The sequence below is a fragment of the Schistocerca gregaria genome, chromosome 8, assembly GCF_023897955.1.
Source record: "Schistocerca gregaria isolate iqSchGreg1 chromosome 8, iqSchGreg1.2, whole genome shotgun sequence".
NCBI classification, from domain to species: domain Eukaryota; kingdom Metazoa; phylum Arthropoda; class Insecta; order Orthoptera; family Acrididae; genus Schistocerca; species Schistocerca gregaria.
Genome location: NC_064927.1, coordinates 34505431 through 34527688, shown reverse-complemented (window position 1 = coordinate 34527688; position 22258 = coordinate 34505431). Strand labels below are relative to the sequence as shown.

The following is a 22258-nucleotide window of genomic DNA, read 5'->3' as shown; positions in this document are numbered from 1 at the left end:
TACTCTCAGATGCGATTAAGGCGAATGGCGCAGATAAAGCATTTGCCAAAGCGGTACAGCATAAGGTGGGACGAGGCAGTCTGAATTACATTTTATAGATGTATTTCTCACATATCTCAAAGCCTCTCGCGATATTCGTCGTCGTCGTCGTCGTCGTCGTCGTCGTCGCCGCCGCCGCCGCCGCCGCCGCTTCTGCAGAAGTAGCAAATGGCAATCGTAGCAAATGCGGCGTGGGACGCCCTGCCTTCGATTCCGAATGCACAAAGTGTGTGGTCTTGTTTCTCAGTCTATATTTGGTCGGTCTCGTCAGAGGTTGAATGTAACGAATGGGTGGGAAAGAGCAAGGGGCAGCGGCTGTGTAGAACGAAAACACAAATCCTCAGGTTTGTGAGCGTTTCGAGATGAGTCGTATACATGTACATGTTGGTCGTCAGTGACCGTGTGGCCTAATGGATAAGGCGTCGGATTTCGGATCTGAAGATTACAGGTTCGAATGCTGTCACGCTTGTGTTTTTCCAGTTCTGAAAGAGAAACATAACGTTTTAATGTAGCAATTGAGCAGTACGAAACCGTCTGAATGTTGCTGTTGACCATTTTTTGCTTGGAGATGCTCTTGAGCTTGAAACACACACAACAAGACCGGTGTTAACTAGCGAAATGGTCGGCAGAGTGCCGACACCGCGAGTTTTGACTGGCACTTGCACATATAAAACAAGGTCGTAAAGTAACTCGTTCGGCTTTTGAGTCACATAAAGTATGTGTGTTAATTTTGACGCCACTAGCTCTGCATGTTGTCATGCAATTTCTTTACCTCTCAGAAATGATTATGACATAAAAGTGAAGTACGTGACGAGTGTGACGTTAGGAAAACATTAGGCACCATGGAGAGATTCTGTATGGGACCACCCAACCCAAACGAGTACTGTGTGACGTGCTACTCGGCAGGTATTCACCGAGGTAGCCGGCTAGCTCAGTCGGTAGAGTGTCAGACTCTTGATCCCAGGGTCGTGGGTTCGAGCCAGGCGCTGGGCGGAACGGAATTCTGTTCCGCTGCAGGTGTAAATTACCGTTTTTCTGATTAACGAGATTTAATGGAAATAGCAACTTTAAACTTTGCCTACGTCTCTGTCAGTCGCAAGGAAACTGTATTTGAAGGTGAAGGTGATTTTGTAGACATGTGTGAAAGACATGTTCTGAAATGTAAGTGTTGTTGTTTGGAGAGCACATCGGTTACGTGTCAGAAGTGTAACCAAGCAGTAATTTGTCGCCATAGCTGCAAATATTAGCCGGTAATATGAAGTGTTGTCAGCTAAAGTCTGATGATGCAGACGACCGTAAGGACGAAGTACCCAAGAGTACCGCTAGGCCGCGCCTCTTTAGCTCAGTGGTAGAGCACTGGTCTAATAAACGAGGGGTCGTAAGTTCCATCCTCACAGGAGAAAGATGAATTTTGGAAATCAGTTGCGCGTCGTGGCCCTATAGCAAACAGTATCTGTGATGACGAACAATTAGCGACAGGCGTTTTTTTAAGAATTACTCTCAGATGCGATTAAGGCGAATGGCGCAGATAAAGCATTTGCCAAAGCGGTACAGCATAAGGTGGGACGAGGCAGTCTGAATTACATTTTATAGATGTATTTCTCACATATCTCAAAGCCTCTCGCGATATTCGTCGTCGTCGTCGTCGTCGTCGCCGCCGCCGCTTCTGCAGAAGTAGCAAATGGCAATCGTAGCAAATGCGGCGAGGGACGCCCTGCCTTCGATTCCGAATGCACAAAGTGTGTGGTCTTGTTTCTCAGTCTATATTTGGTCGGTCTCGTCAGAGGTTGAATGTAACGAATGGGTGGGAAAGAGCAAGGGGCAGCGGCTGTGTAGAACGAAAACACAAATCCTCAGGTTTGTGAGCGTTTCGAGATGAGTCGTATACATGTAAATGTTGGTCGTCAGTGACCGTGTGGCCTAATGGATAAGGCGTCGGGTTTCGGATCTGCAGATTACAGGTTCGAATGCTGTCACTCTTGTGTTTTTCCAGTTCTGAAAAAGAAACATAACGATTTAATGTAGCAATTGAGCAGTACGAAACCGTCTGAATGTTGCTGTTGACCATTTTTTGCTTGGAGATGCCCTTGAGCTTGAAACACACACAACAAGACCGGTGTTAACTAGCGAAATGGTCGGCAGAGTGCCGACACCGCGAGTTTTGACTGGCACTTGCACATATAAAACAAGGTCGTAAAGTAACTCGTTCGGCTTTTGAGTCACATAAAGTATGTGTGTTAATTTTGACGCCACTAGCTCTGCATGTTGTCATGCAATTTCTTTACCTCTCAGAAATGATTATGACATAAAAGTGAAGTACGTGACGAGTGTGACGTTAGGAAAACATTAGGCACCATGGAGAGATTCTGTATGGGACCACCCAACCCAAACGAGTACTGTGTGACGTGCTACCCGGCAGGTATTCACCGAGGTAGCCGGCTAGCTCAGTCGGTAGAGTGTCAGACTCTTAATCCCAGGGTCGTGGGTTCGAGCCAGGCGCTGGGCGGAACGGAATTCTGTTCCGCTGCAGGTGTAAATTACCGTTTTTCTGATTAACGAGATTTAATGGAAATAGCAACTTTAAACTTTGCCTACGTCTCTGTCAGTCGCAAGGAAACTGTATTTGAAGGTGAAGGTGATTTTGTAGACATGTGTGAAAGACATGTTCTGAAATGTAAGTGTTGTTGTTTGGAGAGCACATCGGTTACGTGTCAGAAGTGTAGCCAAGCAGTAATTTGTCGCCATAGCTGCAAATATTAGCCGGTAATATGAAGTGTTGTCAGCTAAAGTCTGATGATGCAGACGACCATAAGGACGAAGTACCCAAGAGTACCGCTAGGCCGCGCCTCTTTAGCTCAGTGGTAGAGCACTGGTCTAATAAACGAGGGGTCGTAAGTTCCATCCTCACAGGAGAAAGATGAATTTTGGAAATCAGTTGCGCGTCGTGGCCGTATAGCAAACAGTACCTGTGATGACGAACAATTAGCGACAGGCGTTTTTTTAAGAATTACTCTCAGATGCGATTAAGGCGAATGGCGCAGATAAAGCATTTGCCAAAGCGGTACAGCATAAGGTGGGACGAGGCAGTCTGAATTACATTTTATAGATGTATTTCTCACATATCTCAAAGCCTCTCGCGATATTCGTCGTCGTCGTCGTCGTCGTCGTCGTCGTCGCCGCTGCCGCCGCTTCTGCAGAAGTAGCAAATGGCAATCGTAGCAAATGCGGCGAGGGACGCCCTGCCTTCGATTCCGAATGCACAAAGTGTGTGGTCTTGTTTCTCAGTCTATATTTGGTCGGTCTCGTCAGAGGTTGAATGTAACGAATGGGTGGGAAAGAGCAAGGGGCAGCGGCTGTGTAGAACGAAAACACAAATCCTCAGGGGTGTGAGCGTTTCGAGATGAGTCGTATACATGTAAATGTTGGTCGTCAGTGACCGTGTGGCCTAATGGATAAGGCGTCGGATTTCGGATCTGAAGATTACAGGTTCGAATGCTGTCACTCTTGTGTTTTTCCAGTTCTGAAAAAGAAACATAACGTTTTAATGTAGCAATTGAGCAGTACGAAACCGTCTGAATGTTGCTGTTGACCATTTTTTGCTTGGAGATGCTCTTGAGCTTGAAACACACACAACAAGACCGGTGTTAACTAGCGAAATGGTCGGCAGAGTGCCGACACAGCGAGTTTTGATAATCACTTGCACATCTAAAACAACGTCGGAAAGTAACTCGTTCGGCTTTTGAGTCACATAAAGTATGTGTGTTAATTTTGACGCCACTAGCTCTGCATGTTGTCATGCAATTTCTTTATCTCTCAGAAATGATTATGACATAAAAGTGAAGTACGTGACGAGTGTGACGTTAGGAAAACATTAGGCATCATCGAGAGATTCTGTATGGGACCACCCAACCCAAACGAGTACTGTGTGACGTGCTACCCGGCAGGTATCCACCGAGGTAGCCGGCTAGCACAGTCGGTAGAGTGTCAGACTCTTAATCCTAGGGTCGTGGGTTCGAGCCAGGCGCTGGGCGGAACGGAATTTTGTTCCGCTGCAGGTGTAAATTACCGTTTTTCTGATTAACGAGATTTAATGGAAATAGCAACTTTAAACTTTGCCTACGTCTCTGTCAGTCGCAAGGAAACTGTATTTGAAGGTGAAGGTGATTTTGTAGACATGTGTGAAAGACATGTTCTGAAAAGCAAGTGTTGTTGTTTGGAGAGCACATCGGTTACGTGTCAGAAGTGTAGCCAAGCAGTAATTTGTCGAAATAGCTGCAAATATTAGCCGGTAATATGAAGTGTTGTCAGCTAAAGTCTGATGATGCAGACGACCGTAAGGACGAAGTACCCAAGAGTACCGCTAGGCCGCGCCTCTTTAGCTCAGTGGTAGAGCACTGGTCTAATAAACGAGGGGTCGTAAGTTCCATCCTCACAGGAGAAAGATGAATTTTGGAAATCAGTTGCGCGTCGTGGCCGTATAGCAAACAGTATCTGTGATGACGAACAATTAGCGACAGGCGTTTTTTTAAGAATTACTCTCAGATGCGATTAAGGCGAATGGCGCAGATAAAGCATTTGCCAAAGCGGTACAGCATAAGGTGGGACGAGGCAGTCTGAATTACATTTTATAGATGTATTTCTCACATATCTCAAAGCCTCTCGCGATATTCGTCGTCGTCGTCGTCGTCGTCGTCGTCGTCGTCGCCGCCGCCGCTTCTGCAGACGTAGCAAATGGCAATCGTAGCAAATGCGGCGAGGGACGCCCTGCCTTCGATTCCGAATGCACAAAGTGTGTGGTCTTGTTTCTCAGTCTATATTCGGTCGGTCTCGTCAGAGGTTGATTGTAACGAATGGGTGGGAAAGAGCAAGGGGCAGCGGCTGTGTAGAACGAAAACACAAATCCTCAGGGGTGTGAGCGTTTCGAGATGAGTCGTATACATGTAAATGTTGGTCGTCAGTGACCGTGTGGCCTAATGGATAAGGCATCGGATTTCGGATCTGAAGATTACAGGTTCGAATGCTGTCACGCTTGTAGTTCTGAAAAAGAAACATAACGTTTTAATGTAGCAATTGAGCAGTACGAAACCGTCTGAATGTTGCTGTTGACCATTTTTTGCTTGGAGATGCTCTTGAGCTTGAAACACACACAACAAGACCGGTGTTAACTAGCGAAATGGTCGGCAGAGTGCCGACACCGCGAGTTTTGACTGGCACTTGCACATATAAAACAAGGTCGTAAAGTAACTCGTTCGGCTTTTGAGTCACATAAAGTATGTGTGTTAATTTTGACGCCACTAGATCTGCATGTTGTCATGCAATTTCTTTACCTCTCAGAAATGATTATGACATAAAAGTGAAGTACGTGACGAGTGTGACGTTAGGAAAACATTAGTCACCATGGAGAGATTCTGTATGGGACCACCCAACCCAAACGAGTACTGTGTGACGTGCTACCCGGCAGGTATTCACCGAGGTAGCCGGCTAGCTCAGTCGGTAGAGTGTCAGACTCTTAATCCCAGGGTCGTGGGTTTGAGCCAGGCGCTGGGCGGAACGGAATCCTGTTCCGCTGCAGGTGTAAATTACCGTTTTTCTGATTAACGAGATTTAATGGAAATAGCAACCTTAAACTTTGCCTACGTCTCTGTCAGTCGCAAGGAAACTGTATTTGAAGGTGAAGGTGATTTTGTAGACATGTGTGAAAGACATGTTCTGAAATGTAAGTGTTGTTGTTTGGAGAGCACATCGGTTACGTGTCAGAAGTGTAGCCAAGCAGTAATTTGTCGCCATAGCTGCAAATATTAGCCGGTAATATGAAGTGTTGTCAGCTAAAGTCTGATGATGCAGACGACCGTAAGGACGAAGTACCCAAGAGTACCGCTAGGCCGCGCCTGTTTAGCTCAGTGGTAGAGCACTGATCTAATAAACGAGGGGTCGTAAGTTCCATCCTCACAGGAGAAAGATGAATTTTGGAAATCAGTTGCGCGTCGTGGCCGTATAGCAAACAGTATCTGTGATGACGAACAATTAGCGACAGGCGTTTTTTTAAGAATTACTCTCAGATGCGATTAAGGCGAATGGCGCAGATAAAGCATTTGCCAAAGCGGTACAGCATAAGGTGGGACGAGGCAGTCTGAATTACATTTTATAGATGTATTTCTCACATATCTCAAAGCCTCTCGCGATATTCGTCGTCGTCGTCGTCGTCGTCGTCGTCGTCGTCGTCGTCGCCGCCGCCGCTTCTGCAGAAGTAGCAAATGGCAATCGTAGCAAATGCGGCGAGGGACGCCCTGCCTTCGATTCCGAATGCACAAAGTGTGTGGTCTTGTTTCTCAGTCTATATTTGGTCGGTCTCGTCAGAGGTTGAATGTAACGAATGGGTGGGAAAGAGCAAGGGGCAGCGGCTGTGTAGAACGAAAACACAAATCCTCAGGGGTGTGAGCGTTTCGAGATGAGTCGTATACATGTAAATGTTGGTCGTCAGTGACCGTGTGGCCTAATGGATAAGGCGTCGGATTTCGGATCTGAAGATCACAGGTTCGAATGCTGTCACGCTTGTGTTTTTCCAGTTCTGAAAAAGAAACATAACGTTTTAATGTAGCAATTGAGCAGTACGAAACCTTCTGAATGTTGCTGTTGACCATTTTTTGCTTGGAGATGCTCTTGAGCTTGAAACACACACAACAAGACCGGTGTTAACTAGCGAAATGGTCGGCAGAGTGCCGACACCGCGAGTTTTGACTGGCACTTGCACATATAAAACAAGGTCGTAAAGTAACTCGTTCGGCTTTTGAGTCACATAAAGTATGTGTATTAATTTTGACGCCACTAGCTCTGCATGTTGTCATGCAATTTCTTTACCTCTCAGAAATGATTATGACATAAAAGTGAAGTACGTGACGAGTGTGACGTTAGGAAAACATTAGGCACCATGGAGAGATTCTGTATGGGACCACCCAACCCAAACGAGTACTGTGTGACGTGCTACCCGGCAGGTATTCACCGAGGTAGCCTTCTAGCTCAGACGGTAGAGTGTCAGACTCTTAATCCCAGGGTCGTGGGTTCGAGCCAGGCGCTGGGCGGAACGGAATTCTGTTCCGCTGCAGGTGTAAATTACCGTTTTTCTGATTAACGAGATTTAATGGAAATAGCAACTTTAAACTTTGCCTACGTCTCTGTCAGTCGCAAGGAAACTGTATTTGAAGGTGAAGGTGATTTTGTAGACATGTGTGAAAGACATGTTCTGAAATGTAAGTGTTGTTGTTTGGAGAGCACATCGGTTACGTGTCAGAAGTGTAGCCAAGCAGTAATTTGTCGCCATAGCTGCAAATATTAGCCGGTAATATGAAGTGTTGTCAGCTAAAGTCTGATGATGCAGACGACCGTAAGGACGAAGTACCCAAGAGTACCGCTAGGCCGCGCCTGTTTAGCTCAGTGGTAGAGCACTGGTCTAATAAACGAGGGGTCGTAAGTTCCATCCTCACAGGAGAAAGATGAATTTTGGAAATCAGTTGCGCGTCGTGGCCGTATAGCAAACAGTATCTGTGATGACGAACAATTAGCGACAGGCGTTTTTTTAAGAATTACTCTCAGATGCGATTAAGGCGAATGGCGCAGATAAAGCATTTGCCAAAGCGGTACAGCATAAGGTGGGACGAGACAGTCTGAATTACATTTTATAGATGTATTTCTCACATATCACAGAGCCTATCGCGATATTCGTCGTCGTCGTCGTCGTCGTCGTCGTCGTCGTCGTCGTCGTCGTCGTCGCCGCCGCCGCTTCTGCAGAAGTAGCAAATGGCAATCGTAGCAAATGCGGCGAGGGACGCCCTGCCTTCGATTCCGAATGCACAAAGTGTGTGGTCTTGTTTCTCAGTCTATATTTGGTCGGTCTCGTCAGAGGTTGAATGTAACGAATGGGTGGGAAAGAGCAAGGGGCAGCGGCTGTGTAGAACGAAAACACAAATCCTCAGGGGTGTGAGCGTTTCGAGATGAGTCGTATACATGTAAATGTTGGTCGTCAGTGACCATGTGGCCTAATGGATAAGGCGTCGGATTTCGGATCTGAAGATTACAGGTTCGAATGCTGTCACGCTTGTGTTTTTCCAGTTCTGAAAAAGAAACATAACGTTTTAATGTAGCAATTGAGCAGTACGAAACCGTCTGAATGTTGCTGTTGACCATTTTTTGCTTGGAGATGCTCTTGAGCTTGAAACACACACAACAAGACCGGTGTTAACTAGCGAAATGGTCGGCAGAGTGCCGACACCGCGAGTTTTGACTGGCACTTGCACATATAAAACAACGTCGGAAAGTAACTCGTTCGGCTTTTGAGTCACATAAAGTATGTGTGTTAATTTTGACGCCACTAGCTCTGCATGTTGTCATGCAATTTCTTTACCTCTCAGAAATGATTATGACATAAAAGTGAAGTACGTGACGAGTGTGACGTTAGGAAAACATTAGGCACCATGGAGAGATTCTGTATGGGACCACCCAACCCAAACGAGTACTGTGTGACGTGCTACCCGGCAGGTATTCACCGAGGTAGCCGGCTAGCTCAGTCGGTAGAGTGTCAGACTCTTAATCCCATGGTCGTGGGTTCGAGCCAGGCGCTGGGCGGAACGGAATCCTGTTCCGCTGCAGGTGTAAATTACCGTTTTTCTGATTAACGAGATTTAATGGAAATAGCAACTTTAAACATTGCCTACGTCTCTCTCAGTCGCAAGGAAACTGTATTTGAAGGTGAAGGTGAATTTGTAGACATGTGTGATAGACATGTTCTGAAATGTAAGTGTTGTTGTTTGGAGAGCACTTCGGTTACGTGTCAGAAGTGTAGCCAAGCAGTAATTTGTCGCCATAGCTGCAAATATTAGCCGGTAATATGAAGTGTTGTCAGCTAAAGTCTGATGATGCAGACGACCGTAAGGACGAAGTACCCAAGAGTACCGCTAGGCCGCGCCTCTTTAGCTCAGTGGTAGAGCACTGGTCTAATAAACGAGGGGTCGTATGTTCCATCCTCACAGGAGAAAGATGAATTTTGGAAATCAGTTGCGCGTCGTGGCCGTATAGCAAACAGTATCTGTGATGACGAACAATTAGCGACAGGCGTTTTTTTAAGAATTACTCTCAGATGCGATTAAGGCGAATGGCGCAGATAAAGCATTTGCCAAAGCGGTACAGCATAAGGTGGGACGAGGCAGTCTGAATTACATTTTATAGATGTATTTCTCACATATCTCAAAGCCTCTCGCGATATTCGTCGTCGTCGTCGTCGTCGCCGCCGCTGCCGCCGCTTCTGCAGAAGTAGCAAATGGCAATCGTAGCAAATGCGGCGAGGGACGCCCTGCCTTCGATTCCGAATGCACAAAGTGTGTGGTCTTGTTTCTCAGTCTATATTTGGTCCGTCTCGTCAGAGGTTGAATGTAACGAATGGGTGGGAAAGAGCAAGGGGCAGCGGCTGTGTAGAACGGAAACACAAATCCTCAGGGGTGTGAGCGTTTCGAGATGAGTCGTATACATGTAAATGTTGGTCGTCAGTGACCGTGTGGCCTAATGGATAAGGCGTCGGATTTCGGATCTGAAGATCACAGGTTCGAATGATGTCACGCTTGTGTTTTTCCAGTTCTGAAAAAGAAACATAACGTTTTAATGTAGCAATTGAGCAGTACGAAACCGTCTGAATGTTGATGTTGACCATTTTTTGCTTGGAGATGCTCTTGAGCTTGAAACACACACAACAAGACCGGTGTTAACTAGCGAAATGGTCGGCAGAGTGCCGACACCGCGAGTTTTGACTGGCACTTGCACATATAAAACAAGGTCGTAAAGTAACTCGTTCGGCTTTTGAGTCACATAAAGTATGTGTGTTAATTTTGACGCCACTAGCTCTGCATGTTGTCATGCAATTTCTTTACTCTCAGAAATGATTATGACATAAAAGTGAAGTACGTGACGAGTGTGACGTTAGGAAAACATTAGGCACCATGGAGAGATTCTGTATGGGACCACCCAACCCAAACGAGTACTGTGTGACGTGCTACCCGGCAGGTATTCACCGAGGTAGCCGGCTAGCTCAGTCGGTAGAGTGTTAGACTCTTAATCCCAGGGTCGTGGGTTCGAGCCAGGCGCTGGGCGGAACGGAATTTTGTTCCGCTGCAGGTGTAAATTACCGTTTTTCTGGTTAACGAGATTTAATGGAAATATCAACTTTAAACTTTGCCTACGTCTCTGTCAGTCGCAAGGAAACTGTATTTGAAGGTGAAGGTGATTTTGTAGACATGTGTGAAAGACCTGTTCTGAAATGTAAGTGTTGTTGTTTGGAGAGCACATCGGTTACGTGTCAGAAGTGTAGCCAAGCAGTAATTTGTCGCCATAGCTGCAAATATTAGCCGGTAATATGAAGTGTTGTCAGCTAAAGTCTGATGATGCAGACGACCGTAAGGACGAAGTACCCAAGAGTACCGCTAGGCCACGCCTGTTTAGCTCAGTGGTAGAGCACTGGTCTAATAAACGAGGGGTCGTAAGTTCCATCCTCACAGGAGAAAGATGAATTTTGGAAATCAGTTGCGCGTCGTGGCCGTATAGCAAACAGTATCTGTGATGACGAACAATTAGCGACAGGCGTTTATTTAAGAATTACTCTCAGATGCGATTAAGGCGAATGGCGCAGATAAAGCATTTGCCAAAGCGGTACAGCATAAGGTGGGACGAGACAGTCTGAATTACATTTTATAGATGTATTTCTCACATATCACAGAGCCTCTCGCGATATTCGTCGTCGTCGTCGTCGTCGTCGTCGTCGTCGTCGTTGCCGCCGCCGCTTCTGCAGAAGTAGCAAATGGCAATCGTAGCAAATGCGGCGAGGGACGCCCTGCCTTCGATTCCGAATGCACAAAGTGTGTGGTCTTGTTTCTCAGTCTATATTTGGTCGGTCTCGTCAGAGGTTGAATGTAACGAATGGGTGGGAAAGAGCAAGGGGCAGCGGCTGTGTAGAACGAAAACACAAATCCTCAGGGGTGTGAGCGTTTCGAGATGAGTCGTATACATGTAAATGTTGGTCGTCAGTGACCATGTGGCCTAATGGATAAGGCGTCGGATTTCGGATTTGAAGATTACAGGTTCGAATGCTGTCACGCTTGTGTTTTTCCAGTTCTGAAAAAGAAACATAACGTTTTAATGTAGCAATTGAGCAGTACGAAACCGTCTGAATGTTGCTGTTGACCATTTTTTGCTTGGAGATGCTCTTGAGCTTGAAACACACACAACAAGACCGGTGTTAACTAGCGAAATGGTCGGCAGAGTGCCGACACCGCGAGTTTTGACTGGCACTTGCACATATAAAACAAGGTCGTAAAGTAACTCGTTCGGCTTTTGAGTCACATAAAGTATGTGTGTTAATTTTGACGCCACTAGCTCTGCATGTTGTCATGCAATTTCTTTACCTCTCAGAAATGATTATGACATAAAAGTGAAGTACGTGACGAGTGTGACGTTAGGAAAACATTAGGCACCATGGAGAGATTCTGTATGGGACCACCCAACCCAAACGAGTACTGTGTGACGTGCTACCCGGCAGGTATTCACCGAGGTAGCCGGCTAGCTCAGTCGGTAGAGTGTCAGACTCTTAATCCCAGGGTCGTGGGTTCGAGCCAGGCGCTGGGCGGAACGGAATCCTGTTCCGCTGCAGGTGTAAATTACCGTTTTTCTGATTAACGAGATTTAATGGAAATAGCAACTTTAAACTTTGCCTACGTCTCTCTCAGTCGCAAGGAAACTGTATTTGAAGGTGAAAGTGATTTTGTAGACATGTGTGAAAGACATGTTCTGAAATGTAAGTGTTGTTGTTTGGAGAGCACATCGGTTACGTGTCTGAAGTGTAGCCAAGCAGTAATTTGTCGCCATAGCTGCAAATATTAGCCGGTAATATGAAGTGTTGTCAGCTAAAGTCTGATGATGCAGACGACCGTAAGGACGAAGTACCCAAGAGTACCGCTAGGCCGCGCCTGTTTAGCTCAGTGGTAGAGCACTGGTCTAATAAACGAGGGGTCGTAAGTTCCATCCTCACAGGAGAAAGATGAATTTTGGAAATCGGTTGCGCGTCGTGGCCGTATAGCAAACAGTATCTGTGATGACGAACAATTAGCGACAGGCGTTTTTTTAAGAATTACTCTCAGATGCGATTAAGGCGATTGGCGCAGATAAAGCATTTGCCAAAGCGGTACAGCATAAGGTGGGACGAGGCAGTCTGAATTACATTTTATAGATGTATTTCTCACATATCTCAAAGCCTCTCGCGATATTCGTCGTCGTCGTCGTCGTCGTCGTCGTCGTCGTCGTCGCCGCCGCCGCTTCTGCAGATGTAGCAAATGGCAGTCGTAGCAAATGCGGCGAGGGACGCCCTGCCTTCGATTCCGAATGCACAAAGTGTGTGGTCTTGTTTCTCAGTCTATATTTGGTCGGTCTCGTCAGAGGTTGAATGTAACGAATGGGTGGGAAAGAGCAAGGGGCAGCGGCTGTGTAGAACGAAAACACAAATCCTCAGGGGTGTGAGCGTTTCGAGATGAGTCGTATACATGTAAATGTTTGTCGTCAGTGACCGTGTGGCCTAATGGATAAGGCGTCGGATTTCGGATCTGAAGATCACAGGTTCGAATGCTGTCACGCTTGTGTTTTTCCAGTTCTGAAAAAGAAACATAACGTTTTAATGTAGCAATTGAGCAGTACGAAACCGTCTGAATGTTGATGTTGACCATTTTTTGCTTGGAGATGCTCTTGAGCTTGAAACACACACAACAAGACCGGTGTTAACTAGCGAAATGGTCGGCAGAGTGCCGACACCGCGAGTTTTGACTGGCACTTGCACATATAAAACAAGGTCGTAAAGTAACTCGTTCGGCTTTTGAGTCACATAAAGTATGTGTGTTAATTTTGTCGCCACTAGCTCTGCATGTTGTCATGCAATTTCTTTACCTCTCAGAAATGATTATGACATAAAAGTGAAGTACGTGACGAGTGTGACGTTAGGAAAACATTAGGCACCATGGAGAGATTCTGTATGGGACCACCCAACCCAAACGAGTACTGTGTGACGTGCTACCCGGCAGGTATTCACCGAGGTAGCCTTCTAGCTCAGACGGTAGAGTGTCAGACTCTTAACCCCAGGGTCGTGGGTTCGAGCCAGGCGCTGGGCGGAACGGAATTTTGTTCCGCTGCAGGTGTAAATTACCGTTTTTCTGGTTAACGAGATTTAATGGAAATAGCAACTTTAAACTTTGCCTACGTCTCTGTCAGTCGCAAGGAAACTGTATTTGAAGGTGAAGGTGATTTTGTAGACATGTGTGAAAGACATGTTCTGAAATGTAAGTGTTGTTGTTTGGAGAGCACATCGGTTACGTGTCAGAAGTGTAGCCAAGCAGTAATTTGTCGCCATAGCTGCAAATATTAGCCGGTAATATGAAGTGTTGTCAGCTAAAGTCTGATGATGCAGACGACCGTAAGGACGAAGTACCCAAGATTACCGCTAGGCCGCGCCTCTTTAGCTCAGTGGTAGAGCACTGGTCTAATAAACGAGGGGTCGTAAGTTCCATCCTCACAGGAGAATGATGAATTTTGGAAATCAGTTGCGCGTCGTGGCCGTATAGCAAACAGTATCTGTGATGACGAACAAGTAGCGACAGGCGTTTTTTTAAGAATTACTCTCAGATGCGATTAAGGCGAATGGCGCAGATAAAGCATTTGCCAAAGCGGTACAGCATAAGGTGGGACGAGGCAGTCTGAATTACATTTTATAGATGTATTTCTCACATATCTCAAAGCCTCTCGCGATATTCGTCGTCGTCGTCGTCGTCGTCGTCGTCGCCGCCGCCGCTTCTGCAGAAGTAGCAAATGGCAATCGTAGCAAATGCGGCGAGGGACGCCCTGCCTTCGATTCCGAATGCACAAAGTGTGTGGTCTTGTTTCTCAGTCTATATTCGGTCGGTCTCGTCAGAGGTTGAATGTAACGAATGGGTGGGAAAGAGCAAGGGGCAGCGGCTGTGTAGAACGAAAACACAAATCCTCAGGGGTGTGAGCGTTTCGAGATGAGTCGTATACATGTAAATGTTGGTCGTCAGTGACCGTGTGGCCTAATGGATAAGGTGTCGGATTTCGGATCTGAAGATTACAGGTTCGAATGCTGTCACGCTTGTGTTTTTCCAGTTCAGAAAAAGAAACATAACGTTTTAATGTAGCAATTGAGCAGTACGAAACCGTCTGAATGTTGCTGTTGACCATTTTTTGCTTGGAGATGCTCTTGAGCTTGAAACACACACAACAAGACCGGTGTTAACTAGCGAAATGGTCGGCAGAGTGCCGACACCGCGAGTTTTGACTGGCACTTGCACATATAAAACAAGGTCGTAAAGTAACTCGTTCGGCTTTTGAGTCACATAAAGTATGTGTGTTAATTTTGACGCCACTAGCTCTGCATGTTGTCATGCAATTTCTTTACCTCTCAGAAATGATTATGACATAAAAGTGAAGTACGTGACGAGTGTGACGTTAGGAAAACATTAGGCACCATGGAGAGATTCTGTATGGGACCACCCAACCCAAACGAGTACTGTGTGACGTGCTACCCGGCAGGTATTCACCGAGGTAGCCGGCTAGCTCAGTCGGTAGAGTGTCAGACTCTTAATCCCAGGGTCGTGGGTTCGAGCCAGGCGCTGGGCGGAACGGAATCCTGTTCCGCTGCAGGTGTAAATTACCGTTTTTCTGATTAACGAGATTTAATGGAAATAGCAACTTTAAACTTTGCCTACGTCTCTCTCAGTCGCAAGGAAACTGTATTTGAAGGTGAAAGTGATTTTGTAGACATGTGTGAAAGACATGTTCTGAAATGTAAGTGTTGTTGTTTGGAGAGCACATCGGTTACGTGTCTGAAGTGTAGCCAAGCAGTAATTTGTCGCCATAGCTGCAAATATTAGCCGGTAATATGAAGTGTTGTCAGCTAAAGTCTGATGATGCAGACGACCGTAAGGACGAAGTACCCAAGAGTACCGCTAGGCCGCGCCTGTTTAGCTCAGTGGTAGAGCACTGGTCTAACAAACGAGGGGTCGTAAGTTCCATCCTCACAGGAGAAAGATGAATTTTGGAAATCAGTTGCGCGTCGTGGCCGTATAGCAAACAGTATCTGTGATGACGAACAATTAGCGACAGGCGTTTTTTTAAGAATTACTCTCAGATGCGATTAAGGCGATTGGCGCAGATAAAGCATTTGCCAAAGCGGTACAGCATAAGGTGGGACGAGGCAGTCTGAATTACATTTTATAGATGTATTTCTCACATATCTCAAAGCCTCTCGCGATATTCGTCGTCGTCGTCGTCGTCGTCGTCGTCGTCGTCGCCGCCGCCGCTTCTGCAGATGTAGCAAATGGCAGTCGTAGCAAATGCGGCGAGGGACGCCCTGCCTTCGATTCCGAATGCACAAAGTGTGTGGTCTTGTTTCTCAGTCTATATTTGGTCGGTCTCGTCAGAGGTTGAATGTAACGAATGGGTGGGAAAGAGCAAGGGGCAGCGGCTGTGTAGAACGAAAACACAAATCCTCAGGGGTGTGTTTCGAGATGAGTCGTATACATGTAAATGTTTGTCGTCAGTGACCGTGTGGCCTAATGGATAAGGCGTCGGATTTCGGATCTGAAGATCACAGGTTCGAATCCTGTCACGCTTGTGTTTTTCCAGTTCTGAAAAAGAAACATAACGTTTTAATGTAGCAATTGAGCAGTACGAAACCGTCTGAATGTTGATGTTGACCATTTTTTGCTTGGAGATGCTCTTGAGCTTGAAACACACACAACAAGACCGGTGTTAACTAGCGAAATGGTCGGCAGAGTGCCGACACCGCGAGTTTTGACTGGCACTTGCACATATAAAACAAGGTCGTAAAGTAACTCGTTCGGCTTTTGAGTCACATAAAGTATGTGTGTTAATTTTGTCGCCACTAGCTCTGCATGTTGTCATGCAATTTCTTTACCTCTCAGAAATGATTATGACATAAAAGTGAAGTACGTGACGAGTGTGACGTTAGGAAAACATTAGGCACCATGGAGAGATTCTGTATGGGACCACCCAACCCAAACGAGTACTGTGTGACGTGCTACCCGGCAGGTGTTCACCGAGGTAGCCTTCTAGCTCAGACGGTAGAGTGTCAGACTCTTAATCCCAGGGTCGTGGGTTCGAGCCAGGCGCTGGGCGGAATGGAATTTTGTTCCGCTGCAGGTGTAAATTACCGTTTTTCTGGTTAACGAGATTTAATGGAAATAGCAACTTTAAACTTTGCCTACGTCTCTGTCAGTCGCAAGGAAACTGTATTTGAAGGTGAAGGTGATTTTGTAGACATGTGTGAAAGACATGTTCTGAAATGTAAGTGTTGTTGTTTGGAGAGCACATCGGTTACGTGTCAGAAGTGTAGCCAAGCAGTAATTTGTCGCCATAGCTGCAAATATTAGCCTGTAATATGAAGTGTTGTCAGCTAAAGTCTGATGATGCAGACGACCGTAAGGACGAAGTACCCAAGATTACCGCTAGGCCGCGCCTCTTTAGCTCAGTGGTAGAGCACTGGTCTAATAAACGAGGGGTCGTAAGTTCCATCCTCACAGGAGAATGATGAATTTTGGAAATCAGTTGCGCGTCGTGGCCGTATAGCAAACAGTATCTGTGATGACGAACAAGTAGCGACAGGCGTTTTTTTAAGAATTACTCTCAGATGCGATTAAGGCGAATGGCGCAGATAAAGCATTTGCCAAAGCGGTACAGCATAAGGTGGGACGAGGCAGTCTGAATTACATTTTATAGATGTATTTCTCACATATCTCAAAGCCTCTCGCGATATTCGTCGTCGTCGTCGTCGTCGTCGTCGCCGCCGCCGCTTCTGCAGAAGTAGCAAATGGCAATCGTAGCAAATGCGGCGAGGGACGCCCTGCCTTCGATTCCGAATGCACAAAGTGTGTGGTCTTGTTTCTCAGTCTATATTCGGTCGGTCTCGTCAGAAGTTGAATGTAACGAATGGGTGGGAAAGAGCAAGGGGCAGCGGCTGTGTAGAACGAAAACACAAATCCTCAGGGGTGTGAGCGTTTCGAGATGAGTCGTATACATGTAAATGTTGGTCGTCAGTGACCGTGTGGCCTAATGGATAAGGCGTCGGATTTCGGATGTGAAGATTACAGGTTCGAATGCTGTCACGCTTGTGTTTTTCCAGTTCTGAAAAAGAAACATAACGTTTTAATGTAGCAATTGAGCAGTACGAAACCGTCTGAATGTTGCTGTTGACCAATTTTTGCTTGGAGATGCTCTTGAGCTTGAAACACACACAACAAGACCGGTGTTAACTAGCGAAATGGTCGGCAGAGTGCCGACACCGCGAGTTTTGACTGGCACTTGCACATATAAAACAAGGTCGTAAAGTAACTCGTTCGGCTTTTGAGTCACATAAAGTATGTGTGTTAATTTTGACGCCACTAGATCTGCATGTTGTCATGCAATTTCTTTACCTCTCAGAAATGATTATGACATAAAAGTGAAGTACGTGACGAGTGTGACGTTAGGAAAACATTAGGCACCATGGAGAGATTCTGTATGGGACCACCCAACCCAAACGAGTACTGTGTGACGTGCTACCCGGCAGGTATTCACCGAGGTAGCCGGCTAGCTCAGTCGGTAGAGTGTCAGACTCTTAATCCCAGGGTCGTGGGTTCGAGCCAGGCGCTGGGCGGAACGGAATTCTGTTCCGCTGCAGGTGTAAATTACCGTTTTTCTGATTAACGAGATTTAATGGAAATAGCAACTTTAAACTTTGCCTACGTCTCTGTCAGTCGCAAGGAAACTGTATTTGAAGGTGTAGGTGATTTTGTAGACATGTGTGAAAGACATGTTCTGAAATGTAAGTGTTGTTGTTTGGAGAGCACATCGGTTACGTGTCAGAAGTGGAGCCAAGCAGTAATTTGTCGCCATAGCTGCAAATGTTAGCCGGTAATAAGAAGTGTTGTCAGCTAAATTCTGATGATGCAGACGACCGTAAGGACGAAGTACCCAAGAGTACCGCTAGGCCGCGCCTCTTTAGCTCAGTGGTAGAGCACTGGTCTAATAAACGAGGGGTCGTAAGTTCCATCCTCACAGGAGAAAGATGAATTTTGGAAATCAGTTGCGCGTCGTGGCCGTATAGCAAACAGTATCTGTGATGACGAACAAGTAGCGACAGGCGTTTTTTTAAGAATTACTCTCAGATGCGATTAAGGCGAATGGCGCAGATAAAGCATTTGCCAAAGCGGTACAGCATAAGGTGGGACGAGGCAGTCTGAATTACATTTTATAGATGTATTTCTCACATATCTCAAAGCCTCTCGCAATATTCGTCGTCGTCGTCGTCGTCGTCGTCGTCGTCGTCGTCGTCGTCGCCGCCGCCGCTTCTGCAGAAGTAGCAAATGGCAATCGTAGCAAATGCGGCGAGGGACGCCCTGCCTTCGATTCCGAATGCACAAAGTGTGTGGTCTTGTTTCTCAGTCTATATTCGGTCGGTCTCGTCAGAGGTTGAATGTAACGAATGGGTGGGAAAGAGCAAGGGGCAGCGGCTGTGTAGAACGAAAACACAAATCCTCAGGGGTGTGAGCGTTTCGAGATGAGTCGTATACATGTAAATGTTGGTCGTCAGTGACCGTGTGGCCTAATGGATAAGGTGTCGGATTTCGGATCTGAAGATTACAGGTTCGAATGCTGTCACGCTTGTGTTTTTCCAGTTCAGAAAAAGAAACATAACGTTTTAATGTAGCAATTGAGCAGTACGAAACCGTCTGAAAGTTGCTGTTGACCATTTTTTGCTTGGAGATGCTCTTGAGCTTGAAACACACACAACAAGACCGGTGTTAACTAGCGAAATGGTCGGCAGAGTGCCGACACAGCGAGTTTTGACTATCACTTGCACATCTAAAACAACGTCGGAAAGTAACTCGTTCGGCTTTTGAGTCACATAAAGTATGTGTGTTAATTTTGACGCCACTAGCTCTGCATGTTGTCATGCAATTTCTTTACCTCTCAGAAATGATTATGACATAAAAGTGAAGTACGTGACGAGTGTGACGTTAGGAAAACATTAGGCATCATGGAGAGATTCTGTATGGGACCACCCAACCCAAACGAGTACTGTGTGACGTGCTACCCGGCAGGTATTCACCGAGGTAGCCGGCTAGCTCAGTCGGTAGAGTGTCAGACTCTTAATCCCAGGGTCGTGGGTTCGAGCCAGGCGCTGGGCGGAACGGAATTTTGTTCCGCTGCAGGTGTAAATTACCGTTTTTCTGATTAACGAGATTTAATGGAAATAGCAACTTTAAACTTTGCCTACGTCTCTGTCAGTCGCAAGGAAACTGTATTTGAAGGTGAAGGTGATTTTGTAGACATGTGTGAAAGACATGATCTGAAATGCAAGTGTTGTTGTTTGGAGAGCACATCGGTTACGTGTCAGATGTGTAGCCAAGCAGTAATTTGTCGAAATAGCTGCAAATATTAGCCGGTAATATGAAGTGTTGTCAGCTAAAGTCTGATGATGCAGACGACCGTAAGGACGAAGTACCCAAGAGTACCGCTAGGCCGCGCCTGTTTAGCTCAGTGGTAGACCTCTGTTCTAATAAACGAGGGGTCGTAAGTTCCATCCTCACAGGAGAAAGATGAATTTTGGAAATCAGTTGCGCGTCGTGGCCGTATAGCAAACAGTATCTGTGATGACGAACAATTAGCGACAGGCGTTTTTTTAAGAATTACTCTCAGATGCGATTAAGGCGAATGGCGCAGATAAAGCATTTGCCAAAGCGGTACAGCATAAGGTGGGACGAGGCAGTCTGAATTACATTTTATAGATGTATTTCTCACATATCTCAAAGCCTCTCGCGATATTCGTCGTCGTCGTCGTCGTCGTCGTCGCCGCCGCCGCTTCTGCAGAAGTAGCAAATGGCAATCGTAGCAAATGCGGCGAGGGACGCCCTGCCTTCGATTCCGAATGCACAAAGTGTGTAGTCTTGTTTCTCAGTCTATATTTGGTCGGTCTCGTCAGAGGTTGAATGTAACGAATGGGTGGGAAAGAGCAAGGGGCAGCGGCTGTGTAGAACGAAAACACAAATCCTCAGGGGTGTGAGCGTTTCGAGATGAGTCGTATACATGTAAATGTTGGTCGTCAGTGACCGTGTGGCCTAATGCCATTCTGGCTTTAGCCGTCGCCGCGGTCGGACGTGCTTGTTGTTTACTCCGCGTACGTTAGCGCTATCGCCGGTGTTTGGTGTTTACGTGAAGTTAGCTGTACATTTTCGCTGTTATTTTTTGAGTGGTGTCTCTGATAAGTGTTTTTATAGTGCTTTCGTCCGTTCCACGTTTCGTGCTTCGCCGCAATTTCGGTTGTTGCCGGAATTTCGTCGGAACCGACGACCATGTCTGACACCGTCAGGAAGAATACTTTAGTCTTCTCGTTCGAGAAAGAAACACGGCCGGTCCAACCCACTGCGCTGGAAATCCACGATTGGCTGACTGAGGTAATCGGTATAAATTCTGACTCTGTTCATACCACGCAATTAGATGCTGAAAAATACTGTGTTTTTGTTAAATTTCTGAACTCAGTGACAGTCGATAAGTTGCTTGCAAAATGGGGTAATTCCGTCGAATTTGTTCATCGAGACGGTTCAAAAAGTAATGTCTCTGTACGAAAAGCTGATATCATGTACACCAATGTCAGGATTTTGAATGTTCCAATTGAAATTGATAATCAGTTGATCAAGGACGCTCTATCTAAATATGGCGAAGTTAAATCTATCTATAACGAAAGATGGTCGAAGCTATACAAGATACAGTGTTTTAATGGCATTAGATCCGTTGAAATTTAGGTGAAAGCCAACATTCCGTCCCATATATCCGTTGCAGGCCATAAAGCACATGTTGTGTATTCTGGTCAGGAGCGCACGTGCAATATTTGCAATGAGACAGGTCATTTCCGACAAGATTGTCCGCGCCGTGTTTTTGTTCTTCGGAACAATCTAACACAGCGTCAAAAACTGACCCTCAGCGATGTCTTACCAAATAGCACTTCCCTTCTTTCGGTCAACGACAGTGGTGCATGTACTTCTGCAGTGCCCGCCATAACTACTACGGAGTTCCCTCCCCTGAGCGTCATTACATCACACCCTTCTGTTCCCGATTGCGATCTCCAGACTAAGAAGCGACCGTTGGAAACGACCGATGACGGCTCGGACGGCGAGTCCGCCCGTAATTCGCCTTCCACCCGCAAGCAGAAGCAGTGTAATGCGGATGTGCTCGAGGAAACAAACAGTACATGTATTGACGTGACGACAGCCGCTGAGGCAACCCGGCCGCTGTCGGCGGCTGAACAGGTACAAACGGTCCACGGAGGGGACGCCGTAACGATTGTCGCGGAGACGGAAGAGGCGCACTCCGAAGCACAAGAGGTGACGGAGCGGAACCCAACTCAAGAACTTACAGACCCACAAACCGCCGACTCAGTCAGTGCTCTGGAGCAAGTGACGGAAGAACAAGGAAATGGCACTCGTAAAAAGGACGCTGTTGAGGCAGCTTCGGTCACAACGGTGGTAAAGATAGACAATCCGAATGACGGCGCGTTGAACCAAGATGTCCGAAGACGCCGACTCAAACCGCAACCTACTCTCAAAGCTTCCCGTAACCAAAGCAAACAACAACCAGCACAAGAGGAAGCGACGGCCAAGAACGTCTTGTATGAAATCATCACGGAAAGACCTAAGGAGGTACCTTCAAGTGACATTAGTGATGCAAAGCCCCTCGGTAAAACTAAAACCCGAGATGTTCGGAATCCTGCACCAAAATGAGGCTGTAAGATGAAAAAAAAAAAAGGATTTTGTTGAACCAGTTTCATTTCTAATTCTACTACTGTCTTAGTCATATTTCAGAGGAACCAGATGAAGTGTTTACCGAGCTTCAAATACTGACTATTCTTTTAGATGTTTGTTTAAGCGGAGTCGTTTCTCCCTTCTAGAAGCTGCACATCTCTTTTCTTTTTTTTTTATTAATATTTTGTTATCTTTTTAACCACTTATTTACTTTTTATGCAAACTAAATGTCCCAGGCATATACAATTACGACTATCAATATTAACAGGATTACATCCGTGACTAAAGTTACAGCGCTCAAGGATTATTTATATGAGTCAGGGACGGAC

General features: G+C 46.3%; 1 protein-coding gene across 1 annotated transcript in view; it reads left to right on the top strand.

The window, feature by feature from the left end:
- Nucleotides 1–21908, top strand: part of LOC126284487 (uncharacterized) — a 79456-nt gene extending 57548 nt beyond the window's left edge. The window contains exon 6 of the mRNA XM_049983447.1: nt 21178–21908. Within this exon, the coding sequence (XP_049839404.1) occupies nt 21178–21908 (731 nt within the window). The remainder of the gene's footprint in view (nt 1–21177) is intronic.
- Nucleotides 21909–22258: the final 350 nt, after the last annotated feature.